Genomic DNA, 19362 nt, shown 5'->3' on the forward strand with positions numbered 1-19362 from the left:
GCACCCTCTGCTACTGTAGAGAGGGGATGGGATGTAAGGTTTCCCCCCACACGTGTTTTTATGTTAAGGGGAGAGAGACACCCGCCCTGGGCACGCACACACAGACACACACACACGCACGCACGCACTCCCAACAGCCACACACAGCTAATCCCAGGCCCGTCAGGCTGGCTGCTCCCCGCCTCTCCAGGGGGGCAGCGGCACAGCGCAGTTGCAGCACCTTCTTCACCTCTTCCCAAACTACTCCCGTGAGTGCCGCCCGCGCCCTGCTGCCGCCTTCGTAGGGAAAGAGGTCCTGCCCCTCTCTCCGCGCCGCAGAGGCGAGCTGGGAGGGGCGCGGGAGCGCGGCGGCCGCCACCGCTGCACGGCCAGCGCGGGAGCTCAGCGCTCGCCATGCGCACGGCGCCGCGAGAGCGCAGCGCACCCCGCCCCACGCGCGCTTGCACACCTACGCCCCCCCGGCCTCCTGGATGAGCGACAGCTCCCCGAGCCAATAGAACTGCCTCATCTACGCAAGGGGGCGGGCACTCCCTGCCTGGTGAGCCAATGGCAACACCGCTGTCTTAGCAGTGGCGTCCGCGAAGGGGGGGCCGGAGGAGGGGCAAGAGTTTAGGAAGAGGAGAGAATGGCTGTCATCAATGAAGTCATGGTCATAATCTAGTCCCTTGCTCCGGTTCTGGACTCGGGTGACTCACTGAGGGGGGAGAGGAGCGACAGTCAGCACGGCGCTCCGCCCGGGCGGAAGGTAAATACAACTTGCAACTCGGTCCAACCCCGTCAGCTCCCCGTGCCCGGCACGGTCCTTTATTGTCACCGGCTGTGCCGGCTCGCACCGTGCCCACCTTCCCTCTCCCCATCGCTCCCCTTCCCTGGGCACGGCCCCGCCGGTCCCAGCCACCGCCGAGCCACCTGCTTCCTCTCCCCACCTTCCCCGGCGCCCGGCCCTCCCGAATATTTATATCCCCCAGTGGGTGGAGAGAAGAAAGTTTTGATCCGGTATTATTCTAGAATAATCACGATGCGGATCTCTGGAGTAGGAGCGACAGAACCCCCACGGAGTCACCCGTGGCTGACTCGTGAGTCAGCGGCACTCTCGGTCTTGCCACCCAGCGAGCTTGTCACGGGCTGCGGGCGAAGCGGCCACGGGAGAAATAGATCCTTGGGGAACGACAGCCCACACGGACGGGCCGGGGGAGGCTCCGCTGCAGCTGCCGGGGTCGCAGGGTGAAGTTCAGGGTGTCCGGAGGCAGCAGAGCGCGGTGCGGTGGGGCACGCTGGCTCAGACCCAGCCGAGCAAGGGGAAGTGGGGAGGCATGGGAGGGAGGAACACGGTGCATGGGGGAGCGGTCTCGCCTGCGAGGAGGGTAGCGGCATTCCCCGGCAGAGCCAGGGAGGCCATGATCCGGATCATCGCTGCGTGCCTGTCACAAACATTACAAACACCGGGGAGGGGGAAGAAGCGGGGGCTTGGACTTTAGCCCAACAGGGCTGCGGCTCCTGTTGCTTTTCAGTCTCTTGTTTTTAACTGTGCAGTCACTCCTGCTGTAAAGGTGTCGTGGTTTACTTCCAAAAATAGCTTGCATGTCGTCGTACCCCTCCCGTTTACCCTGCAGAAATTCGCCCCCGTCCTCCTCCCCACCTCCAAGCAGAGTAGCACAAAACATGCGCTTACAATTTTGGAATCGCCTGCCAAGCAAAAAAGCGTTTTATTTCCGGTGTGCGCGGAAATTTATTTTTTTTTAACCCGGCCGGGCGGGAGCGAGGATGCAAACGCGCGCGGATGCTCAGGTAGCTGCGGCTCGCCTGCCTCTATGTCGGGAGAAGGGACAGCGGTCTTTGGCACCTGGAAAAGTTCTGTGCCTAGCCGGAGGCGGGGGTGGGCGGCAGAGCGCTGCTGTAGCCAGCTGCTGGGCGGGGCCGGAGGGCAGCGGAGCCCGTTCCCGGGCCGCTGCGGGGCAGAAGCGGGAGGCAGTGGCGGCGGCGGCCGGGGGAGGATAGCAGGGTGGGTGGGTGGCCTTTCTCGTCCCTCCGCCTGTACAAGCGACGGCGGATCAGGAAGTCACCGCCGCCACACACAGGCGCACAGACATGTTTGGTCGGCGTGACATGGTGGCGGAGGGAAGGCGAGGCGGGGAGACGGGCCCGGCCCAGCCCTGAGGCATGACCCGGCTGCTCGCCCGCCTGCCTGCCCGCCTGCCTGCCTGCCTGTGGCCGAGGTACGGGGCCGTGCGCGGGCAGCGCCGTCAGCAGCGCACCCGCTGCTTGATGGAGGGGTGGGGGCAGGCAGCAGCGGGGCCGCATTTCCAGGCGGGGACGTTTTACAGCTTGTCGGCCGGGGAGAAAACTTTCCAGAAAGCCTAGAGGGGGGAAGACAGGGCCCGGGCTGGTTGTGCGCGCCTGCCCCGGCGCCTTCGCGGGGGAGGCGCCGAGCGGCCCGGCGCCGAGGCCTGCGCGCCGCCCGTCCTGCAGGGCCCGAGCCCCCGAGGGCAGAGCGGCGGTGCTGCCGCGGAGGGAAGGAGCGGCCGCCTTTGCCCCGCCGCCCCCCGGAGCTCCCGGGTCGCAGGTCCTCAGCCGCGGCTCTTCCTTGTGTTCACGATGCAGAAATGGAGTTTCTTGCGTCGTCTCCTCCCCTCTTAAATTTATAATGGTGGAACTTCAAACTGCGCACGGCTGGAAAAGTTATAGCTCTTCTAAACTCGATCTGAAGTTACAGTTTAACGATTGGCTTGGGTTGTTTTTTGTTTTGTTTTTTTTTCCCTGAGCTTGCGTTATGGTCAAGTAAAGGGAGCGTAAAAGTGTCTGCAGATTACATACATCGTACCGAATTTGATTTTTCTTGATATCTGATTAATATGTTTGATATTCGGACTTACCGAATGTTAGCTTAACGCTGTTCTTTTTAGGATATATTTTATGAATATTTATGTGAATATGAATATACAAGTAAACAACCAGCTGAAGAATTGAAGATAAAAATTTGTTGGATTTTCGGTTTTTTATTTGGTCGGGTTTTTTACCGCTGTGTTCTGCATGCTTTCATTGTAGAATTGATCTGGGGTCTGTGACACGGCATTGTTCCGTTTGCATTCTCTCTTGTTTTGCTTTAACTTTCTGAAGTGTTAAGTGCCACAGACCCTTAGACCAAAACGATACACAATTCTGTACCAGAATTTAATTCTTTTGGTACTGTACCAGTTACTTGTTCGGAGTAGGGTAGGCTCCTCTGTCCAAGTTACTATTTTTGTGCAAATACGGGCACACTCTCTTTGGGAAACTAATTGCCCTATTACTGTCTCTGACTTTGTTTCTGTTGTTCTTTTGTGATTCTAAGGAAAAAAGGTGGTGTGTCAGAAGGATAGGTTTTCCTCAACGCAGGTTTTTATGTCTATATATATATATATAGATATATAACTCAGTAATAGAAAACAAAAACACTGTATAGATAGTGGGCTTTTAAAGTTTAGAGTGGATTATACAGCATATGTGGACTTGCCAGAGGTGAGAGTAAAAACATTAAAAACATTATTTCTCTCATTAATTATATCTCAGCTTTAAGACTGGTATTTCTATGTTGTTGGATGGAACATGTGCCAAAAAAATGTGTTCAAAGCAGTCTTAGATCATTTGTTCATTTCCGAAGTAATCTATGAACGTTTCTTGTCAAGTTTGAAAAGTGCTTTCACCAACAACTGAGGCTTGAAAATTGACAGGAGAAAAAGTGATTCAGCTCACATACCTATATTACATATATTCGTGACAAAGGTGTGTTTGAAATTACCATCTCTGTATATATTTTTCTCAATTTTTGTTGGACTTCCGAAGTTAAGGTCAAAATGTGCACAGTAGCAATTGAAAAAATGTCTACATTTTACCTCTGTATTTTGTCGTCCTGGTGAGTAATATTGCTGTGAACTACAAGTGATCTTTTTCAGGAGGAAACTCCTCATTCTTTATATGATTTAGAATATTTTTGTAAATTACTCATAAAAATGTCTATTAAATTTCTGTGTGTTTCCTGCTTCTGTCAGAATTCCCTATCTGTAAGAGGTGTTTCCTGGACTTCCATCACTTTTGGACTTTATCAGATTAGGTTGGGTTTTATTTTTTGATTCTCTACTGGAATAGTAAACACAAACTTATGGCATGAAGATCACTTTTCATAAAATTGGCATTAGAGAAAAGCTCATGCCTTATTTCCAAGATAAAATAGAGAAAGATGAATAAGGGAAGGAAGTAAAGCTTTCTTAAACACAACTTTGATAGTTTGTAAATACAGTAGAATGAGAAGACTAACACTGAAAATTGTTTTCTTTGTTTCTGACACGTGTATATAGTCATTACTTCATAGGTGTTAACATTTTCCTGTTTGTTTCCAGTTGGCAGACAATATTTCCTTTTATCACTTCAGAGTTTGAACACCTAGGTGGGTCATTTAGAGGCGGGACATTGGAAAAAATGTTAAAATGATAAGTTTGTTTTTACAGAAAATACACGTTTTAAATACAAGTAACTTGTATTTAAAGCAATTTTCTTGCTTCTTCCGCCTCTTCTTTCCTAGTAAAGCCAAGGCCTGTCGGTAATATGGTGCATTCCTTTCCTTCTGCCTGCATCTCTTATGACTTTTTATTTAGAAACAAATGAGAAGACAGTCTTCAATAACTCTGGTTAATACCTGTTGTAAAGCTCACAGTATGAAAACTTAATCCATGGTCATTCAGTAGTGTCCTGTATCAGTTTTCTGTGCCTGAAATTTACAGTGGAGTCTACATATGTATCAAACGTGGGATTGATCTTGGACATTGTCTGATGGCAATTAAACTTTTGACTGTAGCTATCTGCTCTCCTTTTCCTGAAGGCTACTGTCTTCTCCAGCAAAGCTATCAGAAGGATTGTACGTCTATGCTGTAGTGTCTTCACCGTAAAGTCTGGCAGCGTAGCTTAGCCTAACTTGTGTGCGCTCCAATTTGTGATTATGCCTTTTGACAATCTGGAGTACTTTCAACTCCCAGCTGTTAACAAGTCACTTTTTGCTGCTGATGTTAGTTTTTCCTGAGAGGGTAGGCTATAAGCTAGAGCAGCTGAGAAAAGTTGAACTTTATGTAAAGCTGAAATATCTATGCAGTAGGAGTAAGAATTTCTACAAGAATATTTAAAGGTGAGGAGTACTGACTATCATCCAAAAGTAAACTGTCTCTTATACTATGTGACTCCACAATGAAGTTTCTGGAGTAAGCATTCCACCTGTTTTGTGAACTCTGTGGGGATGCCTGCAACTGTTTCTGGTACAGAGCTAGACATGCAGCTAAAGGAGTTTTGCAGAGGTTTTTTTTCTTCTGGCCTAGGTGTCTGGATAAGTAATTAAGGTTCAGCATTTCTGGTTCTGTGGTTTGTATTTTAAACTCCAGATTCCCTTGCAGAAGGTTTTCAAGTTACACTGACATGGCATACATGAGCATGCAAAGGCAGGATCTCAGTTAGTGTTTGGCTTCTCTTACGTGAACTAATAACTCTGGTATATGTTAGTTGAAGATTTGAGTCTTCTCACTGATTTTTTATTGTTTCATGTAAATCTGTTTATTGATTGAATTGTCATTTAATGAAATGACAGTAGTTAAATCATGATAAAAGGTAATGCAGAATGTCCTGTGAAGTTGTACAATACAAAACACTGATTTGCTTCTAAGTATGATAAGTTATTTAGTGATGATGAGCTATCATTACTAATCAGTTCTTCTACTTTGAGCATATTAATTTGATTATAGTTAGCAGATTATGCAAGTAATACAAATCACTGATAGTATAATTTTATGTTTTCTATGGTAGTATAATAAAGATAACTCTTGTAGCCTATAGTGTATCACAACTTTACAGTTTATCTTTTCAAAGCCAGCTGTGAATCATGACTGCAGTTGGAAATGTGTGGGGAGAAGTAGATTGTAACTATTTCTCTTGTTACAGAGAAAAAAGTTAGTCAGTTTTGCAGTGTCTGTGTGGCTGTTGTGTGGGTCCATATTTCATAAGCTCTAAGCGGTATAGTTTCATTACTTTCCACTGCATATCCAAGGCAGGAGATGTGGCCAAAACATCCTGGCTGAGGTTCAGTTTAGGTTGAGAGGAAAGGCAGAAATTATATTGGATGGTGAAGGGAACTAGCTAGAAGAATTATAAATACTTACTGCTCCATCTGTTCTTAGACTTGGTCTTTGCCCTGTTAAAGCAGTCTGTAATCCCTGGATCTTTTTGGGTGTACAGCTGGTCTTGAATTCCAAAGTAATGCAAATGGTTTTTTACCTGCTGTGTTTTTGTTTGGGAACTGTTAATACTTCCTCATGTGAAAAAAATCCCTGCCTTTGTTACCTGTGGGTTTGTAGCAGGTTTATACCAAAATGTGTGTAATAGAAACATTGAACTGATGAAGACCATATTGTACAGGGAATTAGTTACATCTACAAAACTTTCTAAGCGTATATAAAATGATAGTGGAGAAACATTTATGCTTAGAGACTGTTACTTAAAATTGTTCACAGTGCAGATATTCGCTGTCCTAAACCGTTTGATCTAGAAATAGTTGAGCAGAGATCCTAAGTCTCCCTTAATCTTTGGCTGTTGGTTTTGTGGCTGTTTGTATTTGGATCTGGCTAAAGTTACTCAGACATATGATAGAAGCCTTTTTTATTTCCCTGTCTTAACTATGATTGTGTCCAGCAGAGGTGGAGAAATTCTCTGAGACCACAGGAAGAACCATGTGATTCACCACAACTAATTTCAATTGCCAGTGGTTCATCTGGGGCTGTTCACAAAAGAGAATTGGTCATGTTGATGTAAATAGATTTAAGAGGTGGTAAGGGGTTACAGTTCAGGAAAAAAACCCCTTCCTGTTTGAAGTTGTGTGAATAATACTACTCCAGTGAGTGTTTTGAGGAAATTATAAGATTGGACACTTGAAAAACAGCTAAACAACATATAACGTGTTCAAGAATCAGGGCCAAGAGTCTTATCATTTAGAGAAATAAGATGGTATTTTTTTTTCATTTCACTATAGTCTTGTAATTTGTTGGAAACGTTTACTTGTTTTTTTTGCCTCTCCTTCCCCCTTGCTTTTAATTCTAACAGGCACCACTCATTAAAAAGCAGTCCAAAGAAATAGGTCAACACTGGCTTTTGGCAGGGAGTTGGCTTCATACTGCTTTTTTCATTGCAGGTGCCAGAATTTAGCCAAAATAATACCAATACCATCTGCATGGAACCTGGCCGCTGTTGGACCTGGTGGCTTTTTGCAGATTTTTGCTTTGACTTTAATGAGACTTTCATAAAGGCCTAAATGAATTATATATCTAGCTTTTACTGAATCTTAATGAGAGCAGGGTGTCTAATTTCTGTGGGGGTTTTTAATACAGTCTCAGATTTAATAAATACAAACTAAGCTATTTTTGAAAAATGTTAAACTATAAACTTTTTAGCAGGTGAGTTTTGTGAACAGATACTTAGTTGGGAGGGCCATACTTTGTTCTGGTTTAGGTCAGTGGCATTTTTTAAAATTTTGTGGACTACTGTTGCCAGAGAAAATTCCTTTGTCTCTTTATTTCTATGACTATCTTTGGACAGGATTTATTACTTGCATTTAGGTCGTGTTTTCCAATACTTTATGTACCCCGATATAGATTTTATAAATTACTTTTTTTTTCTTGTTCTCTGACATACAAAATATCTGAATACAAATCTGTTCAAGACAATTCCCAGTTATGTGAGATGTATCTTCACTCACAGAAAGGTGATGAAGGGACTTGGTCTGGTGTAAGTGATGCAGACATTCACCTCTGGTAGTTACTGTTTTTCATAGTTTGGACACTTGCTATCCTATCAAAAAGTTTTTTACATTTTTCAAATTTGCCTGCAGGATATGTTTAATGTATTTGTAAATGGCAGTGTAACTAATGGACCTGAGACTGGAGCTAGTTTTTATGAGAACTGCGAGTTGACTTTGAAATAGGATGAATAGGTGAATAGAGGGGAAGATTTTAATACCCATTTTAATGCATGGGTATAGGTAGATGTCTTTTATGAAATAAGATATTTTGGGATAATATATACTGATAACACTTTTATTATTGATTGTGTTATGGTTCTGTATACATTCTTCTGGATGGTATTGGTGGTGCTAGGTATCTGTTTTGTTAAATGGATTGAATTTCGCTTATAATGCACATAGTGACTCAGCTGTGAGAGTGTCAGTCTTAGATATTGCAATATCATGATCGACACATGTAAAAACTATTTGTTGTGTGGAAATGTGTGTTGTCCTTAATACAAAACATAGGACTCTTAGAGGAAGCTATGGTGTTTGCAATTGTGAACGTTTGATAAGTTGATTCCTTTTGTGATCATGTTGATGGGTTGTAGAGGACTACCTAGTGACTGTGGAGTTTTGACCTGAGAAGCTTCATAGGCATCTCTGTGTTTTACCTAGAAAGGAAACAGGATCCCAAGGTACCAAGTCATAGAATCACAGAATATCCTGATCTGGAAATCAGCCAAAAGGATCATTGAGTCTAACTCCTGCCACTCCACAGGATACCACAAGAACTACACCAGGTGCCAGAGACCTCTGTCAGGCTTGGTGGCATGACCACTTCCCCGAAGAGCCCATTCCAGTGCCCAGCAACTCTCTGGGTGAAGAACCTTTTTCTGAAATCCAACCTAAAACTCTTGTGACAGAACTTCAGGTCATTCCTTTGGGTCCAGTGTCACTGGTCACCACAGAGAAGAGACAGTGACAGTGTCTGTCCCTTCTCTTTACCTCGTAAGGAAGATGGAGACTGCAATGAGGTCTTCCCTCAGTCTTGTCTTCTCCAGGCTGAACAAGCCAAATTACCTCAGCTGCTACTTGGTACTTTTGGTTTGAGCCTTCCACCATCTTTGTGGTCCTCTTTTGGGCACTCTCCAGTAGCTTTATATCTCTTCTGTTGTGACACCCAGAACTGCCCCCAGCACTCAAGGTGGGGCCGCCCCAGTGCAGAGCACAGCAGGACAATCCCCTCCCTTGCCCAGCTGGCTATGTTGTGGCTGATGCCCCCAGGCCACACTTGGCTCTTGTGGCTACCACAGCACTGCTGACTCATATTCAACCTTCCATTGATCAGGAGCTCCAGGTCCCTTTCTATGGCACTGCTTTCCATGATCTCATTCCCCAGTCTACATCCAGGATTGCCCCATCCCAGGTGCAGGATTTGGCATTTGGCTTTGTTAAACTTCATAGCTTTGGTGATGGCCAAGTTTTCCTATTTCTAAGTTTCTCTGTAGGGCCTCTTTGCCCTTGAGGAAGTCAACAGCTCCTCCCACTTTTGTATCATCTGCAAACTTAGTATCCCTTCAAATCCTTCTTCCAAGTCTTTTAAGAGGGTAAGCCAGCAATGTGTGCTTCCAGACCATAAAGCCAACTGCATCCTGTGTTGCATCAAAAGAAATATGGCTTGCAGAGTGAGGGAGGTGGTTCTCCCCCTCTACGCTTCCCTCATGAGACTCTACCTGGACTGCTGTGTCCAGTTGTGGGGTTCCCAGTACAAGAAAGACCTGGACCTGTTAGAGTAGGTCCAGAAGATGGTCTTGAAGAGGGTTAAATAGAGCACCTCTCCTGTGAGGAAAGGCTGAGAGAGCAGGGGTTTTCAGCATGGATAAAAGGATATTTCAGGGAGACCCCATTGTGGCCTTCGACTACCTAAATAAGCTTTATAAAAATGAGGGAGAGGGACTTTTTGTATGGGCACACAGTGGCAGGACAAGGAGCAGTGGTTTTAAACTTAAAGAAGGTATGTTTAGATTAACTGTTAGGAAGAAGTTCTTTACAGTGGGGGTGGTGAACCACTGGCACAGGTTGATGAGAGAAGTTGAAGATCTCTGTCTCTGCAGGTGTACAAGGCCAGGTTGAACTGGGCTCTGAACAACCTGATCCAGTGGAAGGGGTACCTGCGCATGGCAGGGAGGTGGCAACTAGATGATCTTAAAAGTCCCTTCCAACCCAAACCATTCTGTGATACTGTGTTTAAGAACACTGGCCTTAAGGAGGAGCCCTATGGAACTCCACTAGTGACAGGACACCAGCCTGATGCCACCCCATTCACTGCAATCCGTTGTGCAGCCCATCAGCCAGTTGGTTACCCATAACGTGATGTGTTTACACAGCTGTGTGCTGGACATTTTGTCCACAAGAATACTGTGAGAGACAGTATTGAAACCTTCACTGAAATCCAAAAGGATTACATCAACTGGCTTCCCTTGATCAAGTAAGTGGGTTACTTTGTCATAAAAGTAAGTTGATTTTGACAAGCACGACTTTTCCGTCATGAACCTATGTTGGCTGGGACTGGTGACTGCATTGTCCTTCAGGTGTTTTTCAATACCTCCCAGAATAGTATTCTCCATCATTTTGCCAGTCACTGAAATGAGACTGCCAGGCCTGGAGTTTCCAGGCTCATCCTTCTTGCTCTTCTGGAAAACTGCGACATCAGCCAGCTTCCAGTCAGCTGGGACCTATCTGGAGTCCCAAGTCCATTAGAAAATCATTGAGAGAGGTCTCATGATGACATCAGCCAGCTCTTTGAGTATTCTCAGATGAATTCCATTGGGCCCTATAGATTTACAGGGAACTGGGAGTTGATCATTTTCACAGCCACTGTCATGCAACTCAGGGCCCCTTAATCCAGCATTGACATTGAGGACAGAGGTAAAGAAAGCATTAAACATCTCTGCTATGTCCATGTCCTTGTTTGTGAGGTGACCATCCTCATCCTGTAAGAGGACAATGTTATTTCTCCACTGTCTTTTGCTATTAATGCATGTAAAACCCCTCTTTTAATTGTCCCCCTCAGTTGTGGCCAGCTTCATCTCCAGTTGAGCTTCAGCACGACAGATTTCCTCCCTGCAGTGGTGAGCAGCATTTCTGTGATCCTCCCATGTCACCTGACATTACTTCTGCTGAGCCTACACCTTTTTTTTTTTGCCTCTACCTCTTGAAAGGAGATTCCTGCTCAGCCAAGCCATCTTCTGCCTCACCTGCTTGACTTCAGGCATTTGGGAATTGCCTCTTCCTGTGCCCTTAGAAGATGGAGCTTAAAACATGACCAGCGCTGACAGACTCCAGCACCTGCAAAAGCATTTTCCCAGGTTACCTTATTGACTGATTCCCTGAATAGCCTGAAGTCTGCTCTTCTCACATCCAGAGTTGAGGTTTTGCTGGCGCTTTTCCTTCTGTCAGAGATTTTGAGCTTGATTACTTTGTGGGCACTGAGACCAAGAATGCCACCAATCACTACGTCACTCTTGAGACCTTCTCTGTTAACAAGTATGAAATCAAGGAGAACATCTTTCCTAGCCAGCTCTCTTAGTACTTGAACCATGAAGAGGCATTCAGGTGTTTTAAGAATCTCCTGGACTTGATTGTGCCAGCTGTGTGGTCTCGCCAGTTAACATCTGGCAGGTTGAATTATGCCAATAAGGAGAAATTTCAAGGTTTCCCTTGATTACTTGAGGAATTAATCTCATTGTTGTGCCTGTATGATCTATAGCAGCCTCTCATGATGACATCTTCATTATTTGTTTATACCTTAATCTTAACCCAGTGAGTCTCAATCCTGCTGTTGCCAATTGTAAGCTGCATACATTCTTGTCCCTCTGTTATAAACGATGCTATACCCCTACTTTACATTGCTCCTTTCTCATGCTTTTAATTCGTTGTAGCCTAGACCTCATGGAGCAGATAGAGTGATCGCACTTCCTCAAGTTCTGGTGTGCCATTCCATTGCTTATCACTGGGAAGCCTGGTTTTATCACTTCCTGCCTTCCAGTCAGGTTCAAAGCTCTGTCAATGAGCCCTGCTAGCTCCTGTGGTAGAACCCTTTTTCCCCTCTGTAAAAGGTACATCCCTTCAGGTATCAGTACACCAACTGTTGTATAGACCATGCCATGATAAAAAAAAAAGAAGCAGATTCTGCCGATGACATCCAATTTTGGAACCGTGTGCCCATGGGAAGCAGGAGACTTCCATGTGGCTTGGGTCTGGTCTGCATAGCAGGCCTTCAGTTCCCTTAAGAAGGGAGTCACCTGTATCAACTACCCTTCCCTTTTAATTAACAGGGGCAGTCATGATGAGGGTGGCAGGCTGTCTGTCATAGATGGTTCCCCCATCCCAGAAGGTCCTTTGTCTACCTCATCAGTTGACTGTCCTGCCCATTCCAGGGCATCATACTTCTTGTAAAAGGTACCAGTCCTATTTGTTGTCTTCAGGTTTTCAAGACGAAGAATGTTCTGCCTAGTGTGGTCAGTGACCAGCTTCCAGTGTTTGTGTTCAAGAGACCTCTGCCTTACTGCTTGGTAGGGTTCTGAGTCCACCTGCATCTTCTCTTCAGTGGAGGTTTGAGACTTGTGAGACTCATTGAGAAGAGCGTTTCCATCTCTCACTCATTCTCACAAGTACTGCCCAGGCTGTTCGCTTCATCCATGGGTCCTTAACCTGGCGACAGCTTGCTTACAATAACACATCATCTGTGACAGGAGTGACAATCAGCCCCAGCCTTATGGGGAGACATTAGGCACTCCTGGCAGCCCAAGTCCTGAAGAGCTACATCTACCATTGAGTAGTCTAGCTGGCTGGAGGCTTCTGACATGGCTGGTGCAGTGACTTCAGGGGGAATGAGCTCTGTGGCGTGTCAAAAAAGCATACCTGAGGGAGCATTCACTAGTAAGAGTATGCCCTGCTCCAGGTACTGGGTCTGTTCACTGCCTCTGTTGGCTGCTCCCAAATGGTCATACGAGAGTGCTGCCAGTGTGCCCTGGTCACATTCACTAGGACCCCATTTGAGAGAGCTGGAGCAGCTGCTGTCCTTGCTGTCTGCACTCATGCCCAGTTGGCTGCTCTAGGGCAAGCTTCCAGTTCCAGGTGGGTGTCTGTGCTCCCCTGTGGCTCCCCTGGCTCCAGCCCTGCTCACTGCAGTCCGTGGCTCCACACTGGAGCTGTTTCCCTCATCAAGAGGTGGTTGGGGGCAGTGAGGCCATGTTCCAACCTGTCACTACTACCGGCTCCACCTGTGCCCACTCAGCCACTCCAGGGCAGGCTGGTGGCTCCATGTATGTCTCAGTGCTCTCAGGCAAGTGAACAAAAAGTTCTGAAAGTAGTCTTAATAATCCTTTTAATGCTTTCACTGTATTACCATGAATTTTACAAGTACAAGTTTCAGGCTAGTCACAGCTGTTTATGAAAAAATTGTTTAACATGTAGGTTACAGAGGTACCCCACTCTCTTTCCTGCTTTTAGTAACTACTGTGCTGTGCTTGGCCCACATGACACATCTGGTGATAGCAAGTCGGTTCGACTGTTTTCTGGTAGATGTTTCTCATAGCACACCAGCTGCTTTGTTCTGTGGCTACCATACAAATGTCCAGAAATTGATGGAATTATCAGGATCCTTATCTTTCTAGTGGGCTTTTAGAAGGATGATCAAGTTAATGGGCAACGTTAAGGATTGTGTAAGCATTTTCTGCTGGTGACATCTTGCATGTGTATGTATGTACATATGTGTGTGTGTGTGTAACAACTGCCAGTAGATTTTATTAATTTTTTTGCCATGCCCCTAATGTCACATAGAAATTGTGGTTTTGTTTTTGTTTTGTTTTTGTTATTAGAGGTATTCTGCTAATTGAAAAGGAGACAGAAAATAGATGTCCACGCCTACAGATCCTGGCACCATGCCTCATCCTGGTCCTTCCCCTGGACCAGGACCTTCACCTGGACCGATTCTGGGACCTAGCCCAGGACCAGGGCCGTCTCCTGGCTCCGTTCACAGCATGATGGGGCCAAGTCCTGGTCCACCCAGTGTCCCACATCCAATGCCGACAATGGGGCCTACAGATTATCCACAGGAAGGCATGCATCAAATGCATAAGGTAATAGTTTATCATAAGTGAACCTTTTTTCCCTAGAGTTCTCTCCACTGATGAAAAGAGCTACTTAAACTACATTTAGTCCTGCTTAACTGCTGTTGCACATCACTTGCAGAACTGCAGCTACACTCTTCCTTCTTTCTTTATTACAAAAGATTATTCATGTGTCAGATTAAACACAGCTTCATTGTTCTTAGTATACTACTTTGAAGTATAATTAGTAGTTTGGAAATGTTCATTTGTAAACTGTGGTTTTCAGTAAGACAAATGTTACTATGGAGAAAAAATTAATTATAGTGTTAAAACTTTAAGGCACACCATTCTAACCACTTTTTTCACTTTCTTCTTCATGTCTGTTTGGACGTAGCATGTGGGTTTTTTTGGGGGTGGTTTTTAATTTTAAATGAAATGACTGTTCTTTTTCTTAAAAAAAAAAAAACCCAAAACAAACTTAATCCACCTTAAAAGATTTGTATTACAAATTTGTTTACTCTTCCATATTGAAAATGTGGTTAAAAATATGGCTTTCAAGTTATTTAATAAGGACTCCATCTTACAACGGAATATAAAACTATGTCATGTAGAACATGTCAATAATTGCACTTCTGTGGTCATTGTTATACCCTTAAAATTAGGTTATGTGTGCTTAGACTATCATTAATGTTTTTTGCTTTAAGGAAATACTTGCCTGTGTGGAAATTCCTTTGTGAGAACAGTCTCTTTATGTATTGTCATTTTTGTTTGGTTGTATACCAGAGATTTAGAACACAGAATAATTTTAATTGCATTGATGTTCTACTCAGAAATACGTAGTAGCAACTTAGAGAGCCAAGATATTTAAAACATTTTGGCAGCTATTGTTGATTCCACTGGGAATTGTTATATGCACATAGAGAAAAAATTACAATAAAAACTGTTTTAAAGTAATAGAAACATGTTTTAATTTTCCTCTTGAAATGACGTCTTCATTTTGACACTCTCACATATGGATCAGTTTCATTCATTAAAATAGTATGCAATCAGTGGGAGCATGACATTACCATCTTTTACATGAATAACTAAAAATATTTTAATAACACAAAGACTAGCTGAAGTGAAGGAGGTTGTGATCCAGCTTTCCATTTGCACTGACCTGTTACAATTCCTGAGAGGTCAGTATGTGCAGTAACTATAACCTTTGCATTTGAATCTTGATGTATCTGATTTAGCTGCTAGCCAGATTAGACATTTGCAGTGTGCATTTTTTTTGTTTTGGGGGTCAGTTACAGCCCAGCTTTTCATAACTCTGTCACCAGACTTCATAGCCAGGGTTCTAATGTCCTTCATTCCTTTTGATTTTTCTTGTACCTGTAGAAGAAGAAGGTGGCACCAGGAATTTTCCATAGAATGGCTGAATGCTTCACACATTGTGTTTTTAATTGATATATCCTGTTATACTGTTATATCAGGCAGTTAGTCCTATGGTGTAGTTAGAAACAAACCAACAAAGGTCATCCCACAACATTCTTTCAGGAACTTCAGAGAGCATCTCACAAGGTTCTATGAGCCAGAGCAAAAATTCTCCCATTGAGGTGGCATTGAAATATTTTGAAAAATGTGCCACAAAGGGTCTGGGTAGCTAATTCAAAGATGGTCATTCAGTATAGTTACAGTAAATTACTCTACCTTTTCTATACCTTCATTCTGATAATGGAATAAAGACTGTAATTTCACCAGTCTTCATTTTAGTAGCAACAGGCTTGCTGTTGTCTTTTAGGTTTCTACTACAGAGGTTCCAGCATGTCTTCACATGTGTGTGATTAACCTAGAAAATGGGTCTGTTGAGCTGATACAGGTGAAAAAAAGAAAAAATGAAATAAAATCTTAGTTAATTTTTGGTCTAGATGAGGTTTTGGGTCTGTTTTTCTGTGTAACTCCAGAAATAGTGTATTGGGATAACTGTTGGAAGGGTCTAAGAAATGCTGTAGAATGATGTCTCTGGATTATTTTTCAAATCTTACTGGAATGTTGTTCAGTGAAACTAAAAAACTGGTCAGCCACCTGCAGCTAGACCAAATAAACATTTTGTTTAGTGCTATATAAAATATGTTGACTTTCAAGCCATCATATATCATAACACTATTTTTTAATGAAATGCAGTAAAAATGGGGGATCGCACCAAAAGTGTCCCAGTTATGCAATTGCTTTGTGGGATACCCATGTATGCAGTGGCATGTAGCTCTTCCTTTTAAAATTCACGTGCTTAAGTGAAACAACTTCATTCTGTGTTAGATGTATGACTAGTGTACAAATTATAATATAATGCAAAATCTTTAAAAAATCCAAAGGATCAATCAATAGCTAAAACACTGATTGAAACAAATTTATGTTAATAAATCATAATTCCTTAAGTATGTTTACTTAAGAACTGGTATTATGAAAATTAAAGATTGTATATTCATTATTATTAACCAGAAGACCTTTCCACAGGAAAACTTACTATTAGTTTACATAACACAGTTTTGACAGAAGCGATAAATTAACTGCATTTCTTGCTGGTTTCTTAAGGACTATCAACCAAATTTCCAGCAAAATACAGGTCCATATTTTACTGAAGTGTATCTTGGATGCATCACAGCTATGTTTAAGAAGGAATACTTAAGTAGTCTGTCAGGAATACTGCTGAATGGACAAACTGTAACAGCCTCAGAGAATCTTGTGAGAAGAAATACTTGGAAGCTGAAAGATGTTAAAAGAAAGCATTGCTACCTTCCTTGCCCTAATCTTACTTTCCTTCTGCATCCATATAGAAGCTCCTCTGGGGCAGAACGAGGTTACATGGTTTTGGCCTGAATTGATAAAGCCTTTGACACAGTCCCCCACAACACTCCTCTCTAGATTGGAGAGAGATGGTTTGGTGAGTGAACTGTTAGATGAATAAGAAAGTGGTTGGACAGTCACATCTGGAGGGAAGTGGTCAATGGCTCACAGTCCTGATGGACAGCAGTGCCTAGTAGTGGTAGTTTTCCTCAGGTCTGTTTTGTGACCAGTGTTATTTAATGTCTTCATTAATGACATAGGCAAAGGGACTGAGCAAGTTTTCAGACAATACCAATCTGAGCGGTGCAGACAATGTCTGAAGGATGGGGTGCCATCCAGAGAGACCTGGACAACCTTGAGAAATGGGTCTGTGGGAATCTTAAGTGTTTTAACAAAGTGCTGTAAGGTGCTGCACCTGGGCTGGGGCAACTCCTGGTATCAGCCCAGGCTGAGGATGAAGAGATGGAGAGCAGCCCTGCTGAGAACGGCTTGGGGGTGCTGGGGTATAAGAGGCTGGACCTGAACTAGCCATGGGCACTCAACAGCCCAGAAAGCCAAACATGTCCTGGGCTGCATCCAAAGCAGCATGGGCAGCAGGGCCAGGGAGGGGATTCCACCCTTCTGCTCTGGTGAGACCCCACCTGCAGTGCTGCATCCAGCTCTGGGGTCCCAGCACAGGAAGAACATGGACCTCTTGGAGTGAGTCCAGAGGAGGCCACCAAGCTGATAGAGGGGTGGAGCACCTCTCCTGTTAGGAAAGGTTTAGAGGATTGGGTTTGTTCAGCCTAGAGGAGAGAAGGCTTTGAAGGGACAACATTCTAGTACCTGAAGGGAACCTGTGAGAAAGAGGTAGAAAGACTTTTAACAAAGAAAGGTATAAGGGGGAATGGTTTCCAACTGAAAGACAGGAGGTTTAGATTAGATACTAGGAAGAAATTCTTTCTTGTGAGCAAAGTGAGGCATTAGAACAGGCTGTCTCCATTAGCTGTCGATGTCCCTTTGCTGGAAGTGTTCAAGGCAAGGTTGGATGGGACTCAGAGCAACCTGGTCCAGAGACTACCACTGCAAGGGGTTTAGAACTTGATCTTTGAGGTTCCTTCCATCTCAAGCTGTTCTGTGATGCTGTGATACAGCCTTTTGTTATCTTCTTATGCACTAGCTGGACCACATGATTTTAGCTGCTTAACTTTGGTTATGACAGCATTGTAGTTTGTGAAGTTGCATGGTGCTCACTTGAGGGATGGATGAAGTACTATGAGCTCTTGGTATATTTTCTCTTCCATTTAATTGTAACCTGATGCATAATCACTTATTTTGTGAATTTGTAATGGGGTGTACTATAAATGATAGCTGACTGTGGAATAATTACAATGACATCATAGGCAATATTACTGGTTTTGGTGAGTGAGATAAAATGTGAGGGAGAGAAAAAAAAACTTCAGAAATACAGTAGTTTGTACTAAATATGTTAGTTGTTCATTCAGATGTTCCATTAAAACAGAAGGCAAATGGTTTCCAATTTCAGATATTATTGGGTAACAGATCTATGCACATTAGACATTCTGAGAATCAAAGTAGTTCTGTCATGGTCCTAGAAGTTACAGCATGCAACATCAGTAGGCATGTTCCCTGTATTATTTTTTTTTGTTGTTGTTGTTTGTATCTACGTTAGTAAAGAAGAAAGGAAGTATTGCCAACCTTGAAAAAACAACAGAGAACATAAAATGGTGATTTAGTGATTTTTTTTTTTTAGAGATTAATGGAATTAGTGGCCAAAAACTACTAGTTCCCGCTGCAAAAACTACAGTCAGACTGGTTGTCCATCAGGGATGCATTCAATTATGCTGTGTAGTTATGTGGCAGTTACGTGACAACATGTTGCTGTTTGCCCTCTGTAATTCCGTTGTTTTAGAAGCTGTATGGTCTACAAGAAAACTAGTCTGGTAGTCAGTCTTTGATTTTAAGACTGGAGGTTTTTTTTTTTTTTTGCTTGGTGGTTTTTTTAAGGTGGATTATAACAAAAAAAAAAAAAAAAAAAACCTAGACACTGTAATGTCACAGTTTACCTGAAAATAGGTCAAACTGCAATGCATCTGTGAGAAGACCTTAGTTGCTAGATTCAGAGTAAAAGCACTGTAGGCAAAATTTTCCTTATGCATTAGAAATTATGTAAGTCTGCCAAGTCTATAGGCATGTGGTAGTCTACAGTTGAAATTCATCCCTCACTCTGTTTCTAAGGGCATTGTTTATTTGACCTGTTCAGTACTTATTTCCTTACTTATTGGGACCACAATTGTAATTTCTACTCTTAAGTTGAATATGTCTCAACTTTCTGTTTCCCTTCTGTTCTGTCATATTAGAAGACTAAAATAAAAAGAGTACCCCTAGTGTGATAGTAGTGCTTTATTGGTAATATGGGTTACTTATCCTGACAATGTCTTTGTGGAAGATAGCTTTAATAACTTATAGAGGACTGAAGAATTTACAGAAATTACATTGTGTTAAGATACCCTCTGTAATTTTTAACCTGTTGCATAGATTTAGAGTTACCCTCTAGCTCTGTATCTATATAGTGATTTAGAAGATTTACCAGAAATAACTATTCCTCAGTTCTTGTAGTCCACTGCTGTC

The 19362-nt window shown here is 43.5% G+C and overlaps 1 protein-coding gene across 6 annotated transcripts in view; it reads left to right on the forward strand.

Annotated features, from left to right (window-relative positions):
- The first annotated feature begins 564 nt into the window (after nucleotides 1–564).
- Nucleotides 565–19362, forward strand: part of SMARCA2 (SWI/SNF related, matrix associated, actin dependent regulator of chromatin, subfamily a, member 2) — a 119301-nt gene continuing 100503 nt past the window's right edge. For 2 of the 6 annotated variants that reach the window (XM_068176833.1, XM_068176830.1), the window contains exons 1-2: nucleotides 565–745; nucleotides 13675–13935. In XM_068176833.1, the coding sequence (XP_068032934.1) occupies nucleotides 13711–13935 (225 nt within the window). In that variant the 5' untranslated portion in view covers nucleotides 565–745; nucleotides 13675–13710. Of the gene's footprint in view, nucleotides 746–1053; nucleotides 1077–1659; nucleotides 1789–13674; nucleotides 13936–19362 lie in introns of those variants that run through there. The other 4 variants (XM_068176832.1, XM_068176831.1, XM_068176835.1 and 1 more) reach the window with 4 other exon arrangements.

The sequence above is a fragment of the Anomalospiza imberbis genome, chromosome Z (genome assembly GCF_031753505.1).
Source record: "Anomalospiza imberbis isolate Cuckoo-Finch-1a 21T00152 chromosome Z, ASM3175350v1, whole genome shotgun sequence".
NCBI classification, from domain to species: domain Eukaryota; kingdom Metazoa; phylum Chordata; class Aves; order Passeriformes; family Viduidae; genus Anomalospiza; species Anomalospiza imberbis.